General features: G+C 46.9%; 1 protein-coding gene across 2 annotated transcripts in view; it reads left to right on the forward strand.

The window, feature by feature from the left end:
• The window catches only part of TECPR1 (tectonin beta-propeller repeat containing 1), a 575,261-nt gene that overhangs the window by 21,946 nt on the left and 526,670 nt on the right, over nt 1-26,645 (forward strand). The window contains exon 1 of one of the 2 annotated variants that reach the window (XM_086940728.1): nt 14,576-14,751. The exons of the other annotated variant lie outside the window; for it this stretch is intronic. Coding sequence (XP_086796854.1) covers nt 14,656-14,751 — 96 coding nt within the window. The 5' untranslated portion in view covers nt 14,576-14,655. Of the gene's footprint in view, nt 1-14,575; nt 14,752-26,645 lie in introns of those variants that run through there. 2 annotated transcript variants of the gene reach the window in all.

The raw sequence follows: 26,645 nt of genomic DNA on the forward strand, positions 1-26,645 counted from the left end.
TCTTGAAAGGGTATTTCTTTAACATGTCACAATAAAGTGCTGCACTGAAAAGCACTTATAGTTTTAAAACATGATTTTGGAGTAATTTCTGCGCCCATCCTCACACTGGTGACAGTGCCATTAGTGAACCAACAGGCAAAGCAGCTGTCACGTGGACCATGTATGTGCCCAGATTATTTTAGAGCAACATAAGTCTATTATATCAAACACAATAATAGGTTTTCCTATAGTTGGTTCACTGATTCAGGTATTTGAATGTGCTTTCATGCACACATTTGAAGAAAAACAAGTTTTGGTAAACAAAAATATTTGCCCAGGACCACACAATTTAAGTGGGAAAGCTGCAATTTCTCCAGGTTTTATGTTTTCCCTTTGCACAAACCAGCTACTAAACGGCTTTTTATGTGTCTTTCCCTTTTATGTTAATGTTTTGTTCTTACCTCTGTGCAGTTTCCTGCAGTTTTAATACAGTGTAAACTCGACCTGGAGTTATTGAAGCGTTTTACCAGAACACCAGTTACATTACACACGCTCACAGTCATTTCTTTTAGGCATTGGAGATTTGCCCAGAATTACAGGATGTATAGCCAACACGGAGAGTCAAACCTACCTTGTTCAGTTTGGAAGTTAAAAGCTTTCGCCTTAACGCCAACGCCTGTGTAGGTTGAGGTAGCAGGCAGAAGGTGCATGAAAGCTTGGCTCGTAATCAGCTTGAAGTTCCAACAGAACCTCAAGCTGAGCCAGACAGACTACCAGCTCAAGCCTGGATCAAGCTTTCGGTGGGTCCTCCATTTCTACTTGGGGTTGTGCAGTAGCAGTGATACCACTACCCAGACCTGTGAACAGTATTTTGCTTTTCAATTATGGTCTGTGTGGGGATTCTGAGAGTGTTTATTTATTTTAGTTTCTATAAAATGCATGCAGTAATATACTGTAGGATGGGTCGTGCATTATACTATTCAGATAGTAGCAGTGCATGCCTCATTGGATAAGCTGCCATCAGGGAGAGGAAATCATAAATGTCCCCCAAGAATTAATGTGGAATTACAATGCCTAAAAGTGTAAGGGCCTGATTCACAAAGGTACACTTAAACTTTGTGTAAGTTTACTATTTTCTTTTTATTCACAAACTACAAGTTTATTTTGACTAATAGTAGTTTTACAACTCAGGACATGCCGCAGTCTGGGAGGAGAGCTACGCACATACGAAGACAGGAGAGGCCTAACATGTTATGTACGGAGTCTCTATCACGAGTGGGGAGTCTCCACATTCATAAAATTACTATTCCTAAAATTAAACTTACCGTTTATGAATACGAAAAAAAATAGTAAACTTACAAATAAGTGTAAGTTTACCTTTGTGAATTAGGCACTAAGCATGTCTGTCTGTTTTCTGCCAGATGCTGTGGCGAAGTAAATAACTGTTATCTCAAGAGTGATACTTTGTTGGGCTGAATTTGTTCTTACCAGTATGGCAAAAGTACAAATGTGAGCATTTCATATTCTGATATCTTGTTACAGTACATTGCAAAACCCCAAGTTATAGTCAGGGCCACTTGAATTATGCAACTTTATGGCTGTGGTCTTTCCCACAAAAAAATGGATTTGACGCATTTGCCACACAATCTGCTGCATAATCTGCAGATAAAAAAAAATGTTTCTAGCACAAAAGAATCATAAATTACAAAAAATGCTGCAATACACGTTGCCGCAGAAACAAATGATGGACGGATTGCTGAATGAATCAAACATTCACCTCCAGTCAAGAGATCTGCGTTAAATCCATTGTTCTTTTGCTCACTACGCCACCCCAGGTTGGACCCAACCATATGCAAATCAATGTTGGCCCTGCTCCCAATGGGAACAGTCCAGCACGAACTGCCAAGGCAGGTGCTACCTGGACCGAAAACAAGCATTTTGAGACCGGTTTCGGAGTAACACCCCTCATCAGCCAGGCTAGCTTGAATCCAGTGGCAGAGCAAGTATGCCCAGACATGGGTCCCATGCTCGCTACTCCACCATAGTCAAGTTAGCCTGGCTGAAGAAGGGCAAAACCCTGAAACCGGTCCCAGGATGCTTGTTTCTGGTCCAGGGAGAACCAGGCTGGCAGTTCGGGCTGGAATGTTCCCATGGGGAGCAGGGTCAAGACTGATTTGCATATGACTGGGTCTAACTGGAATGATGTGGCATGCAAAGAAACCAATGGTTTTAACCCAGATCTGTGACTTGGGGTGAATGTTTGATTGGTTCAGCATTCCGTCCATCGTCTGTTCTTTTTGCATTTGTCGCCCTAAGTGGGAAGGGTATGCCCAGACGTGGTTTCCGTGCTCACTTCGCCACCAGATTCAAGCTTGCCTGGCTGATGAGGGGTGAAACCCCGTAATTGTTCCCAGTATGCTTGTTTCTAGTCCCGGGAGGACCTGGCCTAGCAGTTTGGACTGGATCAGAACTGATTTTCATATGAATGGGTCTAAACTGGAAAGGCGTGGCGGGCAAAAAAAGATGGATTTAACCCATATCTGTGACTGGGGTTGAATGCATGATTGGTTCAGCATTCCGTCCATCAGCTGTTCTTTTAGCATGTGTCACCCTAAGTGGGAAGGGTATGCCCAGACTTGGGTCTCGGGTTCGCTACACCACCAGACTTAAGCTAGCAGGCTGATGAGGGGTGAAACCCAAAACCGGTCCCAGGATGCTTGTTTCTGGTCCAGGGAGGACCTGGCATGGCAGTTCGTGCTGGTCTGTTCACTTGGGGAGCAGAGTCAAGACTGATTGCATATGGCTGGGTCTAATCTGGAATGGTGTGGCATACAAAACAACAATGGATTTAACCCAGGTGAGTTGTTTAGCACTCGTTCCATCATCTGTTCTTTTTGCAATACATGTTAGAACGCAGTTGAAGACTCTTTGCAAAAGTTGACTGTTCACCTTTCAGTTGTTTATTGCTATACTTGCGTGTTAAACTTGTACTAATGAGGTGCAACGTAGACCCAAACAGTGTTACCAAGTGTAATAAAAAAGTCAAAATAATGAAGTATTACTATCACAAAATGTCACCACATTACACCACATAATGTACCTTTCATGCTGCATAATTTAATCAACCCTGCTGCATAATTTGGTCCCCCCCTAATGCATAAATTCAGTGGCCTTTGTGATACTCTTTGGCTAACCACATCTACGCACAATAGGACTGATCATAATTAAGTTCAATAAAGGGCTACAACAGGTTATGCAATGTGGGATGACGCATTCATGGTGGCATGAATACTAATTTTCCAGACTTACCTTAAAACGAAATAACCCAATTCAAGAACCTTCGGATCATTCTCAACTGTAAACTCAACATCACAGCTCATGCCATCATTGCCTTATGCTTCCACATACTGAAGATACTCAAGTGGCTCCCATTCAACACGTAGAAAATCATCACCCACACTTTTGCCACCAGCATCCCATACTACAAGCACACCCTCTACACTGGGTTAAACAAGCATCTCATCAGGAGACAGCAGAACATCCAGAACTCGTCTGCCTGAATAACTCCCAACCTCTCACAACACTCACACATCTCACCTCACCTCAAGTACCTCTACTGGATTTCCATACCCCAATGAGCACATTTCAAACTCCTCACCCAAACTTTCAAGACACTCTGGCACAGCATACCTCGACAATACCGTTTTGCTTTCACAAACCTCCCAGACAACTAACATCGGCAAGACTCCTATTTGCACACATCCCTCGCATATGGAAAACGAAATCTGGTGGTTGAGCCTGCTCCTAAAGCGTGAAGTTAGGTGCCGTTAAGCATCCAAGCCGCCTTCTCACTTCTTGAATTCCACAAGAAGTTGAAGACCTGGCTTTTTGAATAACCACATTAAGCACGTGGCTTGGCTAATCACAGACCTGCTCAGTGCCAGGATACCCTCCTGGGTGAGCGTGTGCTTTACAAACCAGCATGGCATGACATGGCATGAACTTGGAGAAGCAAATGCTCATCATGGAGCATTCAGTTCAGACTGGTACAAAACCCAACCATGCTGGAGTACTCTGTGAGTCTGAATGATTGCTTTTGTATCCCATGTTTTGTGCCTGTTTGCCTCTGCTCCACACATCCATAATACGGGGTGGGTTAAGAGGCAAAATGATTCCCTGGTTTGCCTGGGGTCACTCCCCATGCAAATGAGGGAATGTCCTCTGAATATAGCGCTGGCTATACATGGGTGCCAGCGGTAGTCCCATTACAGAGCATCTGCTGCCCTTTCTGTAACCGGGCCACTCTGTATAATACGGCCCCAAGAAGTTTACTTGTGTGACTGCTAACACTTGTCAGGCATGAAAACTGCTCTTAGTTGTGAACAATACTGCCTTCTTTTTTCCAAATGTGTTTTATATCAGTGAAAATATGCCGCAAAAGAATGACATGAAAATAAACAGTCACTACTTTCACAGTATGCAAAAAAATAGGTGTAGGGCAAGTTGCAAGGAGTAAGTAGCTAGTCTTTCTAGTGAGAAATATCAAGGCTTAGGTGTGGTAACAGGGACCTCGCTAACCTTGAACTACTATTACAATCTACTTGGATGTAAACTAATAAGTGCCAGGGCCCTGTACTCTTTGCCCCTGACATCGCTGCCAAAACAAATACTCACCATCTCTCTCACTTGCAAGTTTGACAGTTCAGGTTATTCCAGTTCCCCAAAGCTAAAGGAATGGCTGGGAAGGCAGGTATTGGCATTTTTTTTATGTATATTGTATTCATTAACAACCGTTGTTCTGCCGCTCTCTAAATTAGATGAGCAGTGCCACCATGTGGCAGAGTATCATAAGTGTGGCTTTGACAATTAAGTGCCGGTGCTGAGCACCAGAAACCAATTAAGTGCAGGTGCTGAGCACCGGAAACCACTGGCTCAAATTAAGCACTGATTCCAGGTGCTTGTGTTGAAGCCTGGCCTGCTGGAAATTCTGAGAGTTGGGGCTGCTGAGTATAGACATCTGTATGTGATAACTAATTCCCTAGTGTGGCCCTCATGAGCTCCGGAGATGCAAACCGGTCAGATGCGTTTAGGTGCCTGCTTTGCAGGGGAGTAACTCCTTTACTTCAAGGGAGATTCTTCAGTCATCCAGAGTGGTGTAGATCGTCAAAGTACTTGGTTTCTGTAGCAGAGTTTAGTCCAGGTAAAATCTAAAGTCCTGTAAGGGATGGGACAAACTCTGGGGACCCACCTATGGGAGGGTCAGGACAGAGGGGTGGCTACACCCATGTCCTTTGTCCAGGTTTGTGCCAGAGCAGGAGCACAAAATGTGCCCCCAGTGCAGACATCAAAGCACTCTCAGAGTGTACCCACCCAGCCCCAATACACTAAAGCCTGTCTGGGAGGTCGTTACACCTCTCTGTGACAGAAAGCCTATTGTCAAGCCTTCCCCTGCTCGAGCTTGGCTCAGCAGCAGGATTGCAGGCTCCGCATGCAAACACGCCGTTGAACTCTGGGACCTACAGGACTCCAACACCCCAGCACCCCAGATATCGCCTTCCTGACGAGACCTCGCTGAACCCCTCCTCGTCCCCGGACATCGCCATAGCCATCACGGAAGGCTACAAGATCACCCGCAAGGACCGCACCAACGGAGTAGGAGGAGGAATCACCATCGTCCACAGGAACACTCTCAAAATCTCGACAGACACCGACGACACCCTCAGCACCGCCGAACACCTGCACTTCCAGATCCACACCAACCCCAACCCCAACACCACCCTCAGAGGAACCCTCATCTACAGACCACCCGGACCCCGACCACAGTTCAGCGTTTCCATCGTCGACCTCGTCAGCACACACTCCCTCGCCTCCCCGTATTACATCCTCCTTGGGGACCTGAACTTCCACCTCGAGAACAACAACGACCCCAACCCCTTCTCCCTGATCAACAACCGCGCCAACCTCTGACTCAGACAACTCGTCACAACACCCACCAACTCCGCAGGCCACACACTCAACCCCATCTTCACTGCAAGCCCCCACGTCTCCTTCAACCACACGACCAAACTCCTGTGGACCGACCATCGCTGCATCCACTTCACCTTCTGGAAACCCACCACGCCCAACGCACCCAACAGATCCCCCGCCGCTGCTGGAGCAAAGTCACTGAAGACTAGCTAACAACCACCCTCGCCCAGAGCCCACCCGCAAACCCAACCGACCCCAACGCCGCCGCCCGCAACCTCAGGCAGTGGATGGACAACTGCCCCAACATCCCTGCCCCCTCAAGAAACCCTCCAACAGCCAGACCAGAAAGAACGCGAGCTGGCTTTCTGAAGACCTCAAAGCCTCCAAGCAAATATTGCGAAAGCTAGAGAAGAACTGGATCCGTGAATGAACACCGGAAAGCCACGCAGCCCACAAGAACGCCACCCGCAGACACCACCACCTCATCAGATCCACCAAACGGGCCTCCTTCAAAGACCGCCTAGACAACAACGCACACAACAGCAAAGAGCTCTTCAACATCGTGAAGGAACTCTCCAACCCCAGCTCCAACACCAACGACATCCCACCCTCGCAAGACATGTGCGACTTGCTGGCCACCTCCTTCCACCGCAAGATCGCAGACATCCACAACAGCTTCAATGCTGCGACCACCCCGGCAACCACCGAGACCCCCACGACCACCAACCGCCTGATCACCTGAACCAACATCAACGACCACGACACCATCAAGAACATGAACTCCGTCTTCTCCGGACCCCGTCAAACCCATGCCCACACCACATCTTCAACAAAGCCAGCATCACCATTGCACCCCATCTACGGAAAGCCATCAACATCTCCTTCGAGACAGCAACCTTCCCGGAGAGCTGGAAGCACGCCGAGATCAACGCCTTACTCAAGAAACCCAAGGCGGACCCCAAGGATCTCAAGAACTTCCGACCCATCTCCCTGCTCCTGTTCCCGGCGAAGGTCATCGAGAAGGCCGTCAACAAACAACTGACCCAGGGGCGTAACACAGGCCCACGCAGCCCCCGCTGTGCGGCGGGGCCTCGAAGTGGATGGGGCCCCTCAGCACAGTACTCTCGTCCGAGAGCGTCTGTCAAAATCCGGAGCCTGCCGGGGCCCCTCCATGCACCTTGCAGGGGGGCTCCCTCAAATTTTGTGAATTAAATGCATTTTTAGTCCGGTTCAATTCGATACTGGTGTCTGGTCGCCAAGGTTTGGTGCAGACGTGGTTGTTAACTGTTTACCAGATGGTACTGTTTTACTTTTCTGCGTATGTGTGCTACGCATGGTGGATCACGCTCTAGTTGACTATGGGGGAGTGGCCAAAGAGTAGTTCCAGCGTGGGAGACTTCAAGTCAGGTGCTTTTCATTATTGTACGCCGTTCATTGCCGTTGATGTCATGTACTCTGACGGACATGTGTAAGTGGCAGCACTGTGTTTTCTTACATGCACCGAGGGCTTAGATGTGCACCCGAGGGCTTAGATGTGACCCCGGGGCCTCAGACATGCACCAGCACCAGCTTCTTAATTTAGTGTCCGGTATTATTGTTTTAGCGGCTCTACTGCTCACATTAACCCCTTAGTGTAGGGAGAAAACAGCTCCTTGTTCACTACCTCCCGGTGACTCCTCTGCCTGCTCCCCCAAGTGACACAAACATCTTCATCCTCTGGGTTCACGCTGGGCCTTTCATGTGCAATGCCCTGCACCTCCCCGTGTGATCTTATCTCACAGGCCTCTGTCAGTGCTGATTTGATGTTGTAGGAGATTTCTTCCACAGATCTGTTGCATAAAGCTGTAGCTTGGTGGTGACTTCGCTGGGCCCAATAAGCATTTTTAAGTTTAGATGCCTGGCCACCCTGTCGCCTAAAGCTATGAACAGTCGTGTGTTTGTGAAGATACCAGCACACACTGTCCCACGGAGGGAGCGAATGCTCCGAACTTGTTTACTTTCACCTCTTAAATGCCCAGCTCTGTGCTTGAGTTTGCATCACGAACGCACTCTGCCGCACTGCCAGGCCATTTATTGTTTCATCTATCCATTGCCACCGTCCCAGCTGTGCCATCCTTGATCTCGAAGCTTATCCTCAAATCAGCCGCTCGAATGTGATTAGAGACACATTCAACTTCTCAAATCCCATTCCATTACAGTTGTACTTTGAGATCACTATGTATCATGCATGTATGTTTAGAGATTTATTTAGCAGGTACATATCTGGGAACAATGGAGTGCTATACATTCACTGGGCTCCCGAGGGCCTATGCCAGATTGTGTACATTAGAATGGGATTTGCATATTTGAAATATATGATTACATTACTTTTTACATCATCATTAAAATTGCACTGCTTTGCACATATTTAACTGTATTGTCTCTGGAACACTGAAGTTAACACACCCCAATACTTAAATGAGTACTCGCCATGCTACTCCCATTCATCACCGTGCCGGCAGACTTTTATTTAAACAGCTGTGAATAATCTTGGTATGAATGCAATCTTCATCTTTATTTCTCTGCCGTGCTAGAGCAGGATTTCTCTGAATTGTAAGAACATGCTTTACCCATTAATTATTCTACCTCACCACCAGATATGCTCAGGGAATGTATTTGCGCATGTAGGTGTTGTGTTTTATATAAAATCTTATTCCCACCACAATTGATTTAGGAATTAAACAAAGGGGAACTCCCATGTATTTATTAATTTCGAAAACGCTTACCTCAGCATCCTCCATAAGGCTCTTTAGACAAAAATATGGTGTAGATATACAGCGAAACTGCTCATGCTGGTGATGGATAGAACTGCACTCCTCTCCCCACTTTCTTTTATGATAATCTACAACTCTGAAGCCACAGGTGACCCATAACTGGGGACATCATTGATGGATCCTTCAGGTGTCCGATTTTTCATGTTGCTGGCTGCCTGCACTGCACTCATAGCTACTCTGCTGCTTTGGTTGATATATATATCTCAAACAGGTGTTTAGTTATCTTGCTGGTAACTCATGATCAGGCGTGTAACACAGGCCGCCACATCCCCTCCCCAGCAGTGCGAGGGGGGCCCAAGCTGCGCGGGGGTAGGATGGGGGCGGGGGAGCTCAGCTTAGTGCTTAACCATTAACAAAAATGGGGTGGCCCAAAGAGTCAAAAGACCTGGGTATTGTATACTATTGAAAAAACAGTGGTCTTCAACCATTCCTTTACTCAGCTGAATTAATCAGTATATGATCCATATTACCACATAGTTGCGGGGTATGTCTCTCAGATCAACCCTAAACATTCAATGTTCTAAGTCTTAGAAAGAGGAACAAAATGCAACAGCAATAATTACAAAGTCAGGGACAATTTTTAATTCAGCGTGCAGGAAAAAAAGGATGTTCAAGTGATTAGAAAAGAAAGTACAGATAAGGATATGGAAATATTCACAATAAGTATTTACACGGAAGGAACGGTTACACAGTTCACCGTCCTACAATAACCTGGCCTTCAATATACATTTTTTACACATTTTTCAATCAAGGGAAACATGAATTCCATGAACTTTTTGCACCAGAAAATGTGTGTCAAGGTCCAGGTCAAAAAAGGGAAAGAGCGTTGACGTTTCGACTCGTCTTATGGCCTAAAGGTGAGTTAGACCGTGGCCGTGCGAGTCTTCATCAGGACAAATACAATGGACAAACCAAGGTGTAGTGTAGGCCCTGAAATGGAGTAAGAATGTAAATCAGGCTGTTGCATTAAAATTGCGACCAGTATCAATCTCTCAACGCAAGGAAGGGTAAAAGGTGCTTACCCTATGGTAGGGAAAGGAGGTGAGAATGGACCAAGTGGAATGTCTTCACTCGTTGCCCAGGGTTAATTTTAACTCCTAAAAACATAATGAGCTTGGTCAGTTGACTCTATTTCTTGTAATTATTCCAAGAAGCCTCCAAAACAAATTGTCTGTACATGTCATTACCTTATCCACGATGCGTAGATGGAATAACTTTATCTCATAATTAAGCAGGTTTCAATCTCTGCATGTTCAGGTCTCAACAAATGTATATGAAGCTGGTCCTATGAATAAATGAAGGAACCAATCAAAATTCAATATGTGTATATCTTGTGGTGTATCATTGTATTATTGCCACATCTGTAAATTATTCTATCGATATGGCAATCATTTTCATGGCAAAATAAAATAAATCCTCCGTGGTTTCATGAGGATGCCCGATTGTTCATAGGCGTATATTTTTAGGATTCCAAGTGCAGGGCGATGCACTAACCTTCTATGAAAAAGAAATTGACACCGGGTAAGGTTGTGTGTTTTTGTAATTAACCAATTTTTAAACCTGTCACTGGGACTTCCCCATCCTCATGAAACCACAGAGGATTTATTTTATTTTGCCATGAAAATGATTGCCATATTGATAGAATAATTTACAGATGTGGCAATAATACAATGATACACCACAAGATATACACATACTGAATTTTGATTAGTTCCTTCATTTATTCATAGGACCAGCTTCATATACATTTGTTGAGACCTGAATATGCAGAGATTGAAACCTGCTTAATTATGAGATAAAGTCATTCCATTTACGCATCGTGGATAAGGTAATGACATGTACAGACAATTTGTTTTGGAGGCTTTTCGGAATAATTACGAGAAATAGAGTCAACTGACCAAGCTCATTATGTTTTTAGGAGTTAAAATAACCCTGGGACAACGAGTGAAGACATTCCACTTGGTCCATTCTCACCTCCTTTCTCTACCATAGGGTAAGCACCTTTTACCCTTCCTTGCGTTGCGAGATTGATACTGGTCGCAATTTTAATGCAACAGCCTGATTTACATTCTTACTCCATTTCAGGGCCTACACTACTCCTTGGTTTGCCCATTGTATTTGTCCTGATGAAGACTCGCACGGCCACATTCTAACTCACATTTAGGCCATAAGACGAGTCGAAACGTCAACGCTCTTTCCCTTTTTTGACCTGGACCTTGACACACATTTTCTGGTGCAAAAAGTTCATTGAATTCATGTTTCCCTTGATTGAAAAATGTGTAAAAAATGTATATTGAAGGCCAGGTTATTGTAGGACGGTGAACTGTGTAACCGTTCCTTCTGTGTAAATACTTATTGTGAATATTTCCATATCCTGATCTTTACTTTCTTTTCTAATCACTTGAACATCCTTTTTTTCCTGCACGCTCTCTTTGGGCAACCTACAAGCTTTTTATATTGAGATAGTCAAAAACGAAATGAATTAAAAATTGTCTCTGACTTTGTAATTATTGCTGTTGCATTTTGTTCCTCTTTCTAAGACTTAGAACATTGAATGTTTAGGGTTGATCTGAGAGACATACCCCGCAACTATGTGGTAATATGGATCATATACTGATTAATTCAGCTTAGTGCTTAGGCCTGAGAGCTTCAGATTAAATCTGGAACGGGGGCCCCTCCATGTACCTTGCAGGGGGGCCCTCTCAACTTTCATTACGCCACTGAACTGACCAGATTCCTCGAGGAAAACCGTATCCTGGACCCGTCCCAGTCCGGGTTCCGCAGCAACACAAGGACCGAAACTAGACCTGTCAGCCGCTTCGACACGGTCTGCCACCGCACTCTACGAACACGCCTCCATGACGCCGGGATCCAAGAGAAGGCACTGGACTGGACAACCTCCTTCCTTTCCGGCAGAACAAAGAGCGTCCACCCCCCTCTTCCGCTCCGAAGCCACCAAGATCATCTGCGGGGTACCCCAGGGCTCATCCCTCAGCAGAACGCAGTTCAACATGTACATGGCACCGCTCGCCCATGTCGCCCGACGGTCCGACCTCAACATCATCTCCTACGCCGATGACACCTAGCTGATCCTCTCCCTCACCAAAGACCCCCTCACCGGCAAAACCAACCTCCACGAAGGAATGAAGGCCGTCGCCGAATGGATGAGAAACAGCCGACTGAAGCTGAACTCGGACAAGACGGAGGTTCTCATTCTCGGATCCACACCCTCGGCCTGGGACAACTCCTGGTGGCCGACCGCACTAGGAACAGCTCAAACACCCACGATCACGCACGCAACCTAGGGGTCATCCTCGACGCGTCCCTCTCCATGATGAAGCAGGTCAACGCCGTCTCACCGCTTCAACACCATCCGCATGCTCCGCAGAATCTACAAGTGGATCCCCACCGAAACAAGAAGGACGGTCACCCAGGCCCTCCTTAGCAGCAGACTGGACTACGGAAACGCCCTCTACGCAGGAGCCTTGATCAAACTCCTGAAACGGCTCCAACGCATACAAAACGCATCTGCATGCCTGATCCTCAACATCCCCCGCCTCAGCCACATCACACCCCACCTGAGAGACTTGCACTGGCTCCCCATCAGCAAGAGGATAACCTTCAAGCTCCTCAGCCACGCACACAGAGCACTCCACAACACAGGACCAGTGTACCTCAACAGCCGACTCAGCTTCTACACCCCCACCTGCCAGCTCCGCTCCACCGTCCACGCCCTCGCCACCGTCCCCCGTATCCGAAGAGTGACCGGCGGCGGCAGATCATTCTCCCACCTAGCCGCCAAGACATGGAACACCCTTCCCATCTGCCTCCGGCAGACCCAAGACCTACTGACCTTCAGAAGACTCCTCAAAACCTGGCTCTTCGAACAGTAGGGGCTCTCCCCCACCCCCCCAGCGCCTTGAGACCCTCACGGGTAGGTAGTGCGCTTTACAAATGCTTGATTGATTGATTGTCTGTGGCTGGCAGCATCCATTTTGTGATGCCCAGGTCGAGAAAGCTGGTACTGGGTGTACCGGTGTGTCGCATATGTCCCTTTAGGAGGGTGTAGTCATACCTCCCCCGCCAATTACTGGTGGGGAGGTATGATTTCAAGGTGTTTGACACCAAACACAACATGTTTCTAAGCAGCAGTTTTAAATTTAGCATTTACCGCGAGGTTATAATGCACTTAAGTATATATGGTTGGCTGCATCACAAACAACCCCAGAAAATAGGTTCCGAAGGCTGCAGGGGGCTCTGCTCATGCATGGGCACCCTCTCACATAAAACCCAGCACCCTGCCTTCAGGATTGATAAGGCCTGCCATAGGGGTTTATATGTGCCGTGATATATGATAGATATAGTGAACCTATATCTAAGTAAGTGGTCCATGCACCACCTTGCACAGCTGGCAGTAGCAGACCTGGGGTGTCATTTTGAATGGACTCTCAGGGGTGGCATAATACATGCTGCAGCCCCTGGGAGGCCTCTGGGGTACCTAAGCCCTGGGTACATAGTATACCATATTCTAGGTACTGATAAGAGTACCCCAGAGTCCAATCTGGAGTGTACCTAAAGTACATGCAATAAATTAAGAGGAGAAAGCAGCTAGGCTGGGGTCCTGGATAGCAGGATCACAGCCAGTCTAAGTTGAAAGCAATGAAACATCAGCAAAAAGTGGGGGTAACTATATGAAGCAGATCCTACTCTCCTACAGTCGGGCCCAGGTCATTATGTAGACTAGCATTTCTTGCAGAGAACTGAAAAATGGCAGGCATTAAGGCTTCTGGACTCCCACACGTGTATGTGACAGTGCAGTCTGCTACATCAAGAGTTTCCGGATATATCTCCTGAATCTCTCTGGTTGTACCTCTAGCAGAGGCCTCATTCTGCAGAGATACTCCTGAATTGGAGTCGACCTCTTGATTAATACCCTCAGTTATCAGTTGAGGATACAGAAATGGAAGTGATGATTAAGGAATACAAAAGCCTAAAACTTCTGGTTGACCTTGTCAAAATGAGTTGAGCTCAAATCATTTCAATCAAAAAATTCCATATAGTCCCATGTAGGACAGAGGGTATGATTTATTGCAGTGAGTCCATCTTGAAAAGGATTATACAACACACTTGACTATCCTTCTCTAAATTGAAAGCCTTCAGGTATCCCTTTGAAGTTTCCTCATTGAGATAAAACATATGGAGTAGACTCCATGGCCACTCTCTTTCCTAGTAATGATTAAATAATTAAAAGCAGAGGGGATGGGTAGGAGGTAGAGATCGCTGACCCAAAGAAGACTCGAGAGGTTCGGTCAGCTAAGAAAGATCCAATCCACTGTAAGGCTACTCCATTTAAGCGTGCCACTTGCATGGCTCTCAGCAAGATGGAGTGAGACACTGTGTCAAATGCAGCACTGAGGTCTAATAAGATAAGGGCCACAGTTTCACCTTCATCCAGACCCAAGCTGGATAAAGGCGAAACTGTGTCTTTTATCTTATCTCCTCTGAGTGCACGTACTGCGTGGTTCATTTGTAACCACTCCAACGTCATCACACGTCATACTCTGCACTCTCATAAGTGCCACGTTGACTTGTGTCGCGTCCTCCGCATCAGATCTGTAGACACAGACTCGAGGACTCTTCGAGTCCGGGCTTTTATTTCGAGATTAGTATTGATCCGTCACTTGGTTTTCTTTCCGGCCAAAGCACTTTAAGGCTATTCAAGCGCGTCCTTGCCACCGGATGTGAAACCCGACCAGACCGAGAGCAAACACACCCCTCAACAGGGCTCTTGAATTTCCCTTAAGTTTCAGAAAACAATATCCGAAAAACCAGGTTGGCTGCACCTTGCTCTGCGCCAAAATAGAAAGGCAGATGGAACCAAGTCTAATATTTACACATGTTCTTCCAAGCCGGATATGGTGTGCCGAAAACAATCTGCTACTTTAATCCATGTTTCAAGCCTCTGAAGCAGGTTTCAGGGAAGAGCAAAAAGGTAAATATTGGACCCGAGCGGGTACAATTGTTCATCGTATTTCATGCCGACATAAATAGTTGTTGAGAAATTAAGCGTAGGCCTTTTTGTGCTTTTAAGGTGACTGTGTATTTGTTGTTTGAACCTTTAAAGGATGTGACACTCGCTGTTACAGGTATATTTCAAAATGCCATCAGTAGGGACTGATTGTAAATTTTATTCTAAATGCTTTATTTTTTACCCTCGTCTCACTATAATTCCTACCAATTTACATTTATTAACGATCAAGTCAGTTTGTCCTTTCAGAAACAAATCCCGTTTCTTGGGAGCCAACTAGCAAGGGATTATAGGCATTCTTATCTTTAAGAAATGTTCCACAAAGTCTTCCGGAACAAAAACATCCTGCTGCAAGTGAAGAGCATTTAATCTTTGTTTTTTTCTTGTAAGAGTAAGTACACCGTCGTCCCTCAGATTAATTTTATTTTTCTTGTATATATTTTAGCCTTTTGATATATCACAGATGTTTTTCTGTTGAGTAACGAGTGTGTGGACTGTTTGTAGTTGGGAGTCTTGTAGACGAATCCATGTCCCTGTTGTTTTTTTAATTCTTTGCAGTTTGAGGGGCACACAGACAAAGTGATTTTTCCAAGAATCCAGAAATTCTTTGTCAAATTCTAAGCTTAGATTAAACCCCAAATATCTGGGGTACATGGTCTTCAACATAGCCATTAGATGGCATATGAGGAACCTGACTCCAACCCTGGAAGCAGCGTTGAACTCTAGACACTGATTTCCATCTCTTTTCTAGCTTGCCACCTCTTTCATCATGGAGATGTCCTCATTTACTTTGTCACAGAATGAAGATGTACTTCTAAGTGTGGCATGTCTGTCCAAGAGACACAAAATCATAGAAAGTCGGCCGAACGATAATGGTGTGTTTCACAAGACCCTTTATTCAATGATTTGAGATACAGCAACTTTGCTTCCATCTCTCAAGTCAAGCTATCCTGGCTGATGACGGCTGATGACCAGAAACCGGTCCCAGGATGCTTAATTCCGGTCCAGGGAAGACATGGCTTGGCAGTTTGGGCTGGACTGTTCCCATGAGGAACAGGGTCAAGACTGATTTGCATATGGCCATGTCTGAACTGGGGTGGCGTGGTGAGCAAAATAACGATGGATTAAACCCAGATCTGCGACTGGGAGTGAATGTTTTGCCATTGTGCAACATTCCGTCCATCATCTTGTGTGTTTTGCTGTACTTCTAAGTGTGGCATGTCTGTCCAAGAGACACAAAATCATAGAAAGTCGGCCGAACGATAATGGTCTGCGTTACAAGACCCCTTTATTCAATGATTTGAGATACAGCAACTTTGCTTCCATCTCAAAATGAATGTATAACATGCAGTGCATGAGTTATTCATTGCCAGTCTTGCAAAAATGTGTATTTTGTGGAAACCAACTGCTTCTGACAGAGGTTGTTAGACCTGGCATCATTGGTGTGGTTTCCCCAGACTTTTTGCCCTCAGAACTCCTGTTTTTGCTGGCTTCCATTTGGCTGGCTTTAGAATTCTGGGCACTTTAGCACTAACCAGTGCTAAAGTGCATGTGTTCTTTGCTTTAAAGCTGGTAGCATAGGCTTGTCCACAATTGGCATATTTAATTTACTTCTAAGGCCCTAGTAAAGTGCACTACATGTGTCCAGGGCCTGTAAATTAAATGATACTAGTGTGCCTGCAGCACTGATTGTGCCACCCACATCAGTAGCCCTTTAAATATGTCTCAGGCCTGCCATTGCAGAGCCTTAGTGTTCAGTTTCAAACTGCCATGTTGACCTGTCAAGTTAACCCTGCCACAAGTGTCGGCGTGGACAATTAAGTTCTGGTACCGAGCATCGGACACCTTAGGTACAAATGAATCACTGCCTAGTAAAGAAACACTCTTAAATTCCGTCTTTACTACTGCAAAGCCTATCTCTCCCATAGCTACACATTGGGATTACCTTATTACATTTATGTAATTTCCAATTGGGAAGAAATGGGACCCTCAGGTTTGGCGTCTATGGGATCACAGTTTAAAATCCCAACTTATGGTGAAGTTAGATTTTAAATTGAAATTCTGAAAATGCCACTTCTAGAAAGTTGGCATTTCCTACTTTAGCCATTTGGTGCCTATTGCCTGTCTGAGAATACACGTCTGGGGTGGGAGAAAGCAGGGCTTTGTGCATTCCCTCTAGATGGCCGCACACAAAAGGATCTTAGGTGTGACTGGTGGGCCATTCTGGGTAGAATGGGAGAGAGGAGCTGACACACCTGAATAGGCTGTTTCCTGTCCCCACACAAAGGGCTGCATACCCCCCTGTAGTTCGTCTGGAGCCAGGGCAGGGACTTTAAAAGACCTCTCAGTCAGTCAAAATACACTTTATTCGATTTTTGTTAAAATCATAAAAGGCAAAACATACATACATTTAAAAAAGACATTTTAAAAATACCCACAGTTCATTTTGTTTTTACATAGTGTCCAAAAAAGAATCACTTAATTAATCACCATAATACATACAATAAAGTAACAGTTAATTATTGATTTTTAGTTTTTAAAACAGTACAGTTCTAGGAATCCTTTTGTTTCTACTTCTGTATGCGGCTGTTAAAAAACTCGCAACACAAAAAGTGACATGTGCATCCGGCAATCTTTGGAGATAAAGCAAGGCAGGTCTCACTTGTAAGAAGCCCAGTGTTTTCAGGAGGGGAATTAGATATTTTCTCCTCTCAGTATTGTGAAACGCACAGAAAAACACAAAATGGAGAGTATCCTGATCTGAAAATTGGTCACACTCACAGGGTTGCGTATGCTCCGGTTTACCCCACACAGGAAAGATGCCTAATGAATAGTGGATTAAATTCATTCTAAATCTGGTTAACAGAAATCTATGCAAGGGTTTGGAGACGTATTGCAGGTAAGGTTCCATCGAGGGGGAAGAGGACAAAACCAGGTGTGCTCTTACTAGCGGTTTATTAACTTCAAAATCCTCTCTCTCTAAGCGTGTCCTCCCCTGGAATTCCTTCTTAATCCATACAACATCCGCTTTCCTAATTTTTGACGGAGTTGTATATAGATCAGGTCTCCCGAGGGCAGTGAATGATGACTTTATATATCTTAGCCAGGCTATTTTCATTGCCCCCTCCCTTGCAGTCACGTCTTTAAGGATTGTGTGGTTTAAAGACAACTCAGTATTTATCCAGATATTGGCCCAAAAAAGTAAAGGTGCCATTTTCAATCCGTCTGTAATGTAGGGTAGGCCAACTTCCTCATGTATGGAGTAGGTAGGTGTAGAGTTTGGGACCGACAAAATTCGTCTGATAAGTTTATTCTCTACTGTCTGCATACTATCCAAATTAGTGTAACCCCACAGTGCTGCACCGTATGAGGCTATGGAGATGCATTTACTTTTGTAAACTTTTAACACAGCATCCATTGGTTTAGCCCCTAGTCTTTTAGTGAAATCCAACAGAGCTGCTGTGGATCGTGCTAAAGCAATACGTTTGGCCTTAATTTGCGGGACCCAGGAGCCCTTCTCATCAAACAGGACCCCTAAGTAAGGAAAAACCGGGACCCTGGAGAGAACCTCGCCATTGCAAAAAAAGGTTTTTGTGTGAGTTTTATTTTTTTGTGGGCCCACAATCATTGTGTGCGATTTAGACACATTGATTTTTAGATCCAGTTTGGCCATAAAAGAGCCAAAAAGTTCCAAAAGGGTCTGTAGCCCAATGCCCGTGCGGGCGATGAGAACAGCATCGTCCGCATATAAAAGGGCCGGAATCTGCTTCCCACCTACCCGCGGGACATCGGCATTACCTGCTAACAGGGACTTCCCTAGATCGTTAATGTAAATGGTGAATAAAAGTGGGGCTAGTATACAGCCTTGACGGACACCCTTGTTTGACCTAAAGCTGTCGGAGCATCGCCCTTCCCTGGTTACCCGGACCTTCGCAGTAAGGCCTTGGTGCAGGCTTGCTATGAGGGCCACCAAAGGGTCCTCAATACCAAGCTCGCGCAGTATAGCCCAAAGCTTGGCCCTGTTAACCAAGTCGAAGGCCGAGGAAAGGTCCATAAAGGCTAAATACAATGAACCCTCCCCGGCCACCGTGTACTTTGATATTAGGAGGTGTAAATTTGAGCATTGCTCTAAGGTTCCCCGTTTTTCCCTAAAGCCATATTGAATCTCTGCGGGATCCCCGCAGATCTCCAGGTTTGTTCTCAACTTCGTCAGTAGTACTCTGCCCAGGATCTTAAAGGCAGAGTCTATCAAAGAAATTGGGCGGTAACATCCCGGGTTCTCCCTGTCTCCTTTTTTAAAAATTGGTACTATGACAGATGTGTTCCAGGTTTCTGGAAAACATCCATCATTTGTTGCCCTGAAGACATTTGTAAGGACTTTAGACCAGGTGGTTGGGGCGTATATGAAGAAGTCTACCGGGACTCCATCCGGGCCCGGAGCCTTATTTTTCGTGGAGTCCATTATAGCTTTATATACCTCCTCTTCATTAAATTCTACTGCCACTAAACCCCTGGTTAGTCCTGTCTCACTACCATTCACAGGGTCATTACCGCCATATATATTTTTGAAGTGATCAACCCATTTCTCGTCACTGATAATACAGTCGGAGATTGTGTTGGTCTCCCCAGAGAAGAATTGGTTGTTTATGATGTCCCAGAATCTTTTACTATTCCGTAGTATATCAACGTCAAGCAAATCACTCCAGGCATTCTTTTTAATTGTATTTTTTCTATTTTTTACAGCCAATTTATACTCTCGCCTTAGTTTAGAGATTAAAGTTTTATCCCTCGGCTTTGTTTTAAGGGCATTTTTCAGTTCTTTATGGGCTTTAGAGCAGCTTCTATCAAACCATTTAAATGGATTGGGTGGCAGATTGGAATTGGGAACTGTTAGTTCTTCAGCCGTGAGTGCGCAAATTAAATTAAAAGCTGAGACAATCTCTTCATTGGGGGCGTTTTGGTCTAAACAGATACGCATGGGTTCCTCTATCTTTGGGCACAGGGAAGCCATAAAGGTTTCCTGAACCACCTTTCCCCACTTGAGCCGTCTGCCCTGGTCACTGGGCACCGTCGATGTGCAAGCCCTGGGAAGACCCAGGTGTTTGCTCCATAAGTCACTCCAATGAACCTGTACAGAGACTGGGTTGTGATCACTATGTGGGGAGGCAGTTACCTCGTAAATCCCCATCTTAGAGGTTAAGCCCTGAGAAACAAAAATAAAATCTATCACAGACCCACTTTCAGACCCTTTATAAGTGGGAGGCGATTCGCCACTACCAGTGCTAAGGGGTTCAGACATATTAAGGCTAGCAAGGAGAAATTCCAGCGCCTCCCCTGCTTTGGTGTGAACAAAGTGCAAATTGCCATTTTCTGTTTGACCATCTGAATTGCCTAAGTTGCATTTTAAGACACATTTTTGGATGTTAAAATCACCTAAGATTAAAAAATCGAAATTAGTGCAAGATTTGTGACTATAATCAATAAGAACATTTTCCAAATGGTCCACATGGGCTGTATCTGTTTGTCTAGCCCAGGAATTATAAAAATTTGAGACCACTAGGACCCGCCCTGGTGAAATAGTCCATTCTACCATTAAAATATTTGGGGACCTAGACTCTAACTGTTTAAACGTTCCTGCCAGTTTCAGCGAGAAGAGGAGCACTAGTCCGCCTTTAGCTCTTCCTGCGCTGCTTGGAATTGCTGGAATAGTAAAGCTTGTAAACCCATCCAGCCAGAAGGTTGGTGCGGTGTCCCATGTTTCTTGTAAGGCGATTACATGGTTACTGGCTATGAAATCTAACCATGTGGGATCTAGTCTTTTGGCTCTAGTCCCTGCCACGTTCCAGCTAACAAACCGACATGGGGTCTGTTCCGCATCCCCTAATAGAGCTACAGGTGGTATCTGGGTATGTGTTAGTTGTTCATTAATTACAGGCATAGAGTCCTCCGCCCTACCTAGTTGGGTTTGCAGGGCCAAGTGTCTTTGCACCACTGATGTTTCTGCTTGGGCACCCTTTTCTACGGTATCCTTAGGGGCCTTGTCTTTTTGTCAATCCACCCCCTCTAGATCATTTAGACAGTTAAACCGGTTGTAAGTTGGGAGGAGAGGTGCCGTTCTACCAAAAAGTGGCCAGGGATGAGAAGCCTGGTGGCGCCCTCTTCTTCCCACTTTCTCCCATCCATCGTGTCGTTGGGGTGGGTGTTGTAGGCCTGGGGTACTTTGGAAGAAGAAAGACACACGGAGGGTATGGATGGTAGATTCCCTTGATATGTTTTCCCCTTGACAAATGTACGACACCGTGCCCTTATCCCTAAAGCTTACCAAAATACAGTCCCCCGTGATTGATTTCTGCCTTCTCCCCACCCATGGGACCCTTCTTACCATTATAATCTCATTGTTAAGATGTCTTGGGAGAGGTCTATTTCTGTTTAGCCACTTAATGACCCTAGTTTTTAGAGTACAGAAAACCTCTGTTTCCCCTTCATCAAGTTGAGGGACCCCAGCCATAACTACTGTAAAGTCGTTAGTCTCAGGTGGTAGATTAGGACGACGGGGTCTTGCCGGCGGCATTTTGTGATTATCCGGGATGTTGTTTACTGTCGTATGTGCCTGAGGTACTAATACAGGGGGGGTGTTAGGTGTGTTGGCATGGGGTGCAATGGTAGTTACAGGGTTTGGGTTTGATGGTTTTTGGGGGACTACCCCATTTATGACCTGGGGTGGAATTGGTGTTGGGTTTACCCCCCTATGTTTTAACCCTTGCGAGGCCACGGGGCTAGTGATGGCTGTTAAATCACTTTCCTGCCGACCACTACGGTTTTTCAAACTTCCCAATGTGGCCTCCAGTATGGTTAATCTAATCTCGATCTTTTTTACACTTTCGCTGATCGGGAGTAACAGAGACCTTAGGAGAAATTCCAAGTTTCCCAGTGGCACAACAGAGAGGGGGACTTTATCACTACTAGCTCCTACATCTATACTCATGGCGGGAGCTATAGCTTCCTGCACGTTTGGCTTAGAGTGTGACTCTACCAGTGGTTTTACTGTGGGTACCTGATCTTTTAAAGATTTCCCGAAATCTAGGTGTAGAATCTTGGGTTTGCTGCCACCCTGTGCTCCCTTAGCCTTTCTCCTACGTTTTTTGGGGGGGGGTCCTGGGATTGCTTTTGTGGTAACTACTTTCAATTTTGAATGTCTGTCGTTACGGGTTATGGGCGGTTGTGGCATTAAAGCTGTGGCCCCCCTAACGGGACTAATACTAATAGATGGAGCAGTGCTAGTAATTTCAATTGGGGGGGTGTTCATCCCTTCCCTTAACAAGAGTGGGACATCCTCAATGCGGGTTGACTCCTCCCTTAGAGTGATAGATAGATCTCCCATGGGGGTATTTTTCATGTTGTCTACTGATCGTCTACGTTCCGCCCTTAGCCTTGACAAGTTTCCCTCTTTATCCGCCTCCCCCACAGCCCGGGCAAAGTAATTTTCAAGAGTCCCATTTTTCACTCCACCCGGCTTCTGAGGGGTACTCTCCTTTGTTGGTGACGGCATGGTTAAACTCCAGGAGGGTCAGTCAGTAATGTCACCAAAGAATAGTTGCAACAAAATTATGTAACCTGTAAGTACCTGTACAGTGTGAGAAACCAAGAGGGTAGGCCCAGCCCGGCCTGCTCCGGCCTGTGACGGCCTTGGACGGTCCCGCCCTTCTCCCGGACTTCTCCCGGCGCTCCCGCGCGCTCCCGCGCAGCGGGGTCCAGGGAGCTTAATATAGTATAGGCGGGGAGGTGGAGGAGTGGGAGGGGTCGGGGAGAGCGGCCCAGGTGTGGCTAATCAGGCTGGCGGCGCTCCTGGGATATACAAACCCAGCAGAGCGCGCGCGCTCGCTCGCAGCCCCGGCACTTAGACTTCCCTCGCTGGTCCCCCTCAAAACAACAGCCAGCAGCACTCCTGACGCAGCGGGACCCGCGAAGCGGGTTCCGCAAGAAGTGGATGTGAAATCAGGCAATTCCAGGTAGGTCCGGCAAAGTTCAGCAAGGCGTCCCGCTCACAAGCTCTGCAAGCACCGTTTAAGAAGGCTCGGTGGAGGGGTGGGAGGGGTCGGGGAGAGCGGCCCAGGTGTGGCTAATCAGGCTGGCGGCGCTCCTGGGATATACAAACCCAGCAGAGCGCGCGCGCTCGCTCGCACGCAGCCCCGGCACTTAGACTTCCCTCGCTGGTCCCCCTCAAAACAACAGCCAGCAGCACTCCTGACGCAGCGGGACCCGCGAAGCGGGTTCCGCAAGAAGTGGATGTGAAATCAGGCAATTCCAGGTAGGTCCGGCAAAGTTCAGCAAGGCGTCCCGCTCACAAGCTCTGCAAGCACCGTTTAAGAAGGCTCGGTGGAGGGGTGGGAGGGGTCGGGGAGAGCGGCCCAGGTGTGGCTAATCAGGCTGGCGGCGCTCCTGGGATATACAAACCCAGCAGAGCGCGCGCGCTCGCTCGCAGCCCCGGCACTTAGACTTCCCTCGCTGGTCCCCCTCAAAACAACAGCCAGCAGCACTCCTGACGCAGCGGGACCCGCGAAGCGGGTTCCGCAAGAAGTGGATGTGAAATCAGGCAATACCAGGTAGGTCCGGCAAAGTTCAGCAAGACCTCTCTTTGAAGTCCCCCCACACAGCTAAAAGGCACAACTGGGTATTAGTACACGTCTGGATCTGTGGATATTCTGCCAGGAAATATGACTGCTGTGATGTTACAAAGACTGCCACTTAGCTGGGCTGCTACTCTGCAGGACTCCTGCTTTGCTGTGCTGACCTGCTGCCTCCTACACTTTTGCCTGGCAGTTAGCAGGGCTGGACCTGCTTCTATCCAACCCAGAACCAAAGTTACTCAAAGGCCTTGCCTGATTGCCTTCTGTTCTGAAGTCTCAGGGACATCAAAGACTTCAAACCACCCTGCTACAGCACCTGGATTCTGCCATCTGTGAGTCTTGCCCTATCGAGTGATTCCAATCCAGTTCTGGGGCCTTGGAAGTGGGTATAAGTGCTGTCCACGCATCAGTGCTGTTGCACTGCTCAGAACTGGCACATCTCCATTGATGCCAATGCATCACCACTACTTCGAGCACATCCCATCTCCGATGGTGCGGCGCACTGCCTCCATTCCCGACGTATCCCTGAGTTTGCGCAGCTCGGAGCTATAGCATCGCCTACATTCTAAAGATCGATGGGAAGGCATCACCTTCTTTGCTCACCACATCTCATCCTCAACGTCGATGCAACCACAAACCAAGTACTGTTTGAACTGACCAAGGCTGGTCCCTGTATCTGACCCATGTTCCTTCGCAGTTGACCGGAACTTTTGGATTTGACTCAGTCTGGCACGACCAGATAGCCCCAGTTGGCAATTTATGCTTTTAAGCACTACATTTCAGTTTATTCTTCAAAAATTCATAACTCAGTTATGCTTATTAGATTTGTTTGTCGATTTGATTAAATTAAGCTCTATTTTTCTAACCAGGTTTGGTATTTTTTGTGTGGTGTCCTCACTATTTTGCTGTTTGAAGTGTTGCACAAATACTTTACTCATTGACTCTTAAGTTAAGCCTGACTGCTCTGTGCCAAGCTACCAGAGGGTGGGTACAGGTTAATTTATGGTGTGTATCTGAATCACCCTGTAGGAAGCTAGGTTTCTGTTGCAGAAACCCTCCCACTTTTTGCCAGACTACTGATGCACTTTGACTTGATGTGCGTGGGTCCCTGCCAATCAGGTTCCCAGGGCCTGTGTTCTTTGCCCAAACTGTACCTTGTACCCCTAATTGGCACCTCTCTGGCCACAGGTCAGTTCCTTGTAAAAGATACCATGGGTACCAAGGTCACTGTGGCCAGGGAAGGCCTCTACGGACTTCAGCACTTATTGTGCCACCCTTATAAGCCCTGTACCTTTACACACACACACTGCCATTGCAGGCTGCGTGTTATGGTGCAGAACAAAATGAAGAGTCAACATGACACATATCCCTGTGTGCCATGCCTACAACCCACTGCCCTGGCATAGATCAGCCACCCCTATAGCTGGGTGCATTATACCAATGGTGAGGGTAGGGGTGCATGAGCCCTGTATCCCTACAGTGTCTAAGCCAATTCTTAGACATTGTAAGTGCTGTAATTCCATTAAGAGTATATGGTGCTGGGAGTTTGTCATAACATACTCCACAGAACCATAATGGCTTTACTGAAAACTGGGGATTTCGGTATCAAACTTCTCAGCACATTAAACCAACACTAATGCCAGTGTGGGATTTAATGAAAAATGCACTCAGAGGGCATCTTGGAGATGCCCCCTGAAAAAAGACCAGCCTCTGATGGGTTCCCTGACTGGTACACAACAGCCTGCCACCACGAGACATGTTTCTAGATCCATGGGGTGGTAGCCTTAACTACCTGAGACCAGAAACAAAGCCTTTCATGGGAGGAGGTGGTCACACCTCCTGCAGGCCAGGAAGAACCATCTGCGGCAGGGGAGCCTCAAAGACCTTGCTGCCTTTGTAATGCGACCCCCAGTTTCGCCTGCTATCAGGAGCAGTCCCCCTTCTTGTCTCCCCTCCTTTTCAGTGAGAACACAGGCGCGAAAAAATTAGCGCAGCCCAGAAGGTGTGCCAACCCCAACCCTCAGGTGGGGGAGGCGAGGCGAAGCCCACTCTTTAGTGCCCACCATCTTGCAGATGGCAGACACTCTCCAATCAGGATTAGGGATTGTGCCCACTCCCCCTCATGGGGTGCGCACACAAAGGGTGTAGTCACCCTAAGGTCAGTACCCCTTTCGCTACTGACCTCGAGACCCCTAAAATGCCCCCTAAATACAGTATTTAGGGGGCAGCCCTGAACCAAGAAGGCAGATTCCCTCAACCTAAGAAGAAGGACGAAAGTAGATGCCCAGCAGAGGAGATTGCAAAGATGAACTGACTTGGTCCCAGCCCGACCACCCCGTCTGCAGTTTCCAGAGATCCTGCGCCACAATTCACCATGTCCTGCAGCCAGCGACCTCCAGAACCCCTGGGAGGACTGACTGCCTTCAACACAGACCAGATCTCCTGTGAACAGCTGCTCTGTTCAAAAGAAATAGCTAAGAAAGACTCCGAGCCTGCAGAGGGCAAAGAAACCCGACACCTGGAACCACCACTGCACCAGACGCCTATGGTCCGAGTCCAGGTGGCCCACCGGTCCCAGCGAGGTCGCCCTGTGCTCCAGAGTCTGAGTATACTGTGAGCTGAATCCTTCAGGACTCCCAGACGTCGCCTGCAGCCTCTGCACGGACACCCCCCAACCGTGAGGTGCCTGTAAGGTGAAATCTGACCTCAAAAGACACCCCTGCAACCAGCCGCCCGCACCCTGGAGAAAAAAACCCAGGGGGCACCTACGTCCCTGAGCCCTCCAACTTACCTGCTCAGCTTTTGGTTCCTCCCGGAAGTCGTCCTGGACTGAGTCTGCAGCTAAGAAACAAAATCTGCAATTCCCATTGAAAACAACAGGGCACCTGACGCCAAAACAGCCCCCTCACCCACCCGCTGTGGGTGTACTTTCGGTGCTAACTGGGATCCCCTTTTGCCCTGAGCTAAACCTCAGGAGCTTTAATCCCACAACCTTGTGGCCTGCTCGTGAGCAGCCACCAACCGGAGGTCCCCTATCCCCCATTGGCTAACACTGGACCTCAGCACTCTGCACCCGGCTGCCCTAGTGCCGCTGAGGGTGTTTTAAGATGCATCATTGACCCTGGGGGAACCCTGGTTCTAGCCCCAGAACACCAACTCCCACAACAATGTGCTTACCTGTTAACCAATAACTTAATTTCACTCCATAGGAATACATTGACTGTTTTTCCT

The sequence above is a fragment of the Lissotriton vulgaris genome, chromosome 10, assembly GCF_964263255.1.
Source record: "Lissotriton vulgaris chromosome 10, aLisVul1.2, whole genome shotgun sequence".
In the NCBI taxonomy this organism is placed as follows: domain Eukaryota; kingdom Metazoa; phylum Chordata; class Amphibia; order Caudata; family Salamandridae; genus Lissotriton; species Lissotriton vulgaris.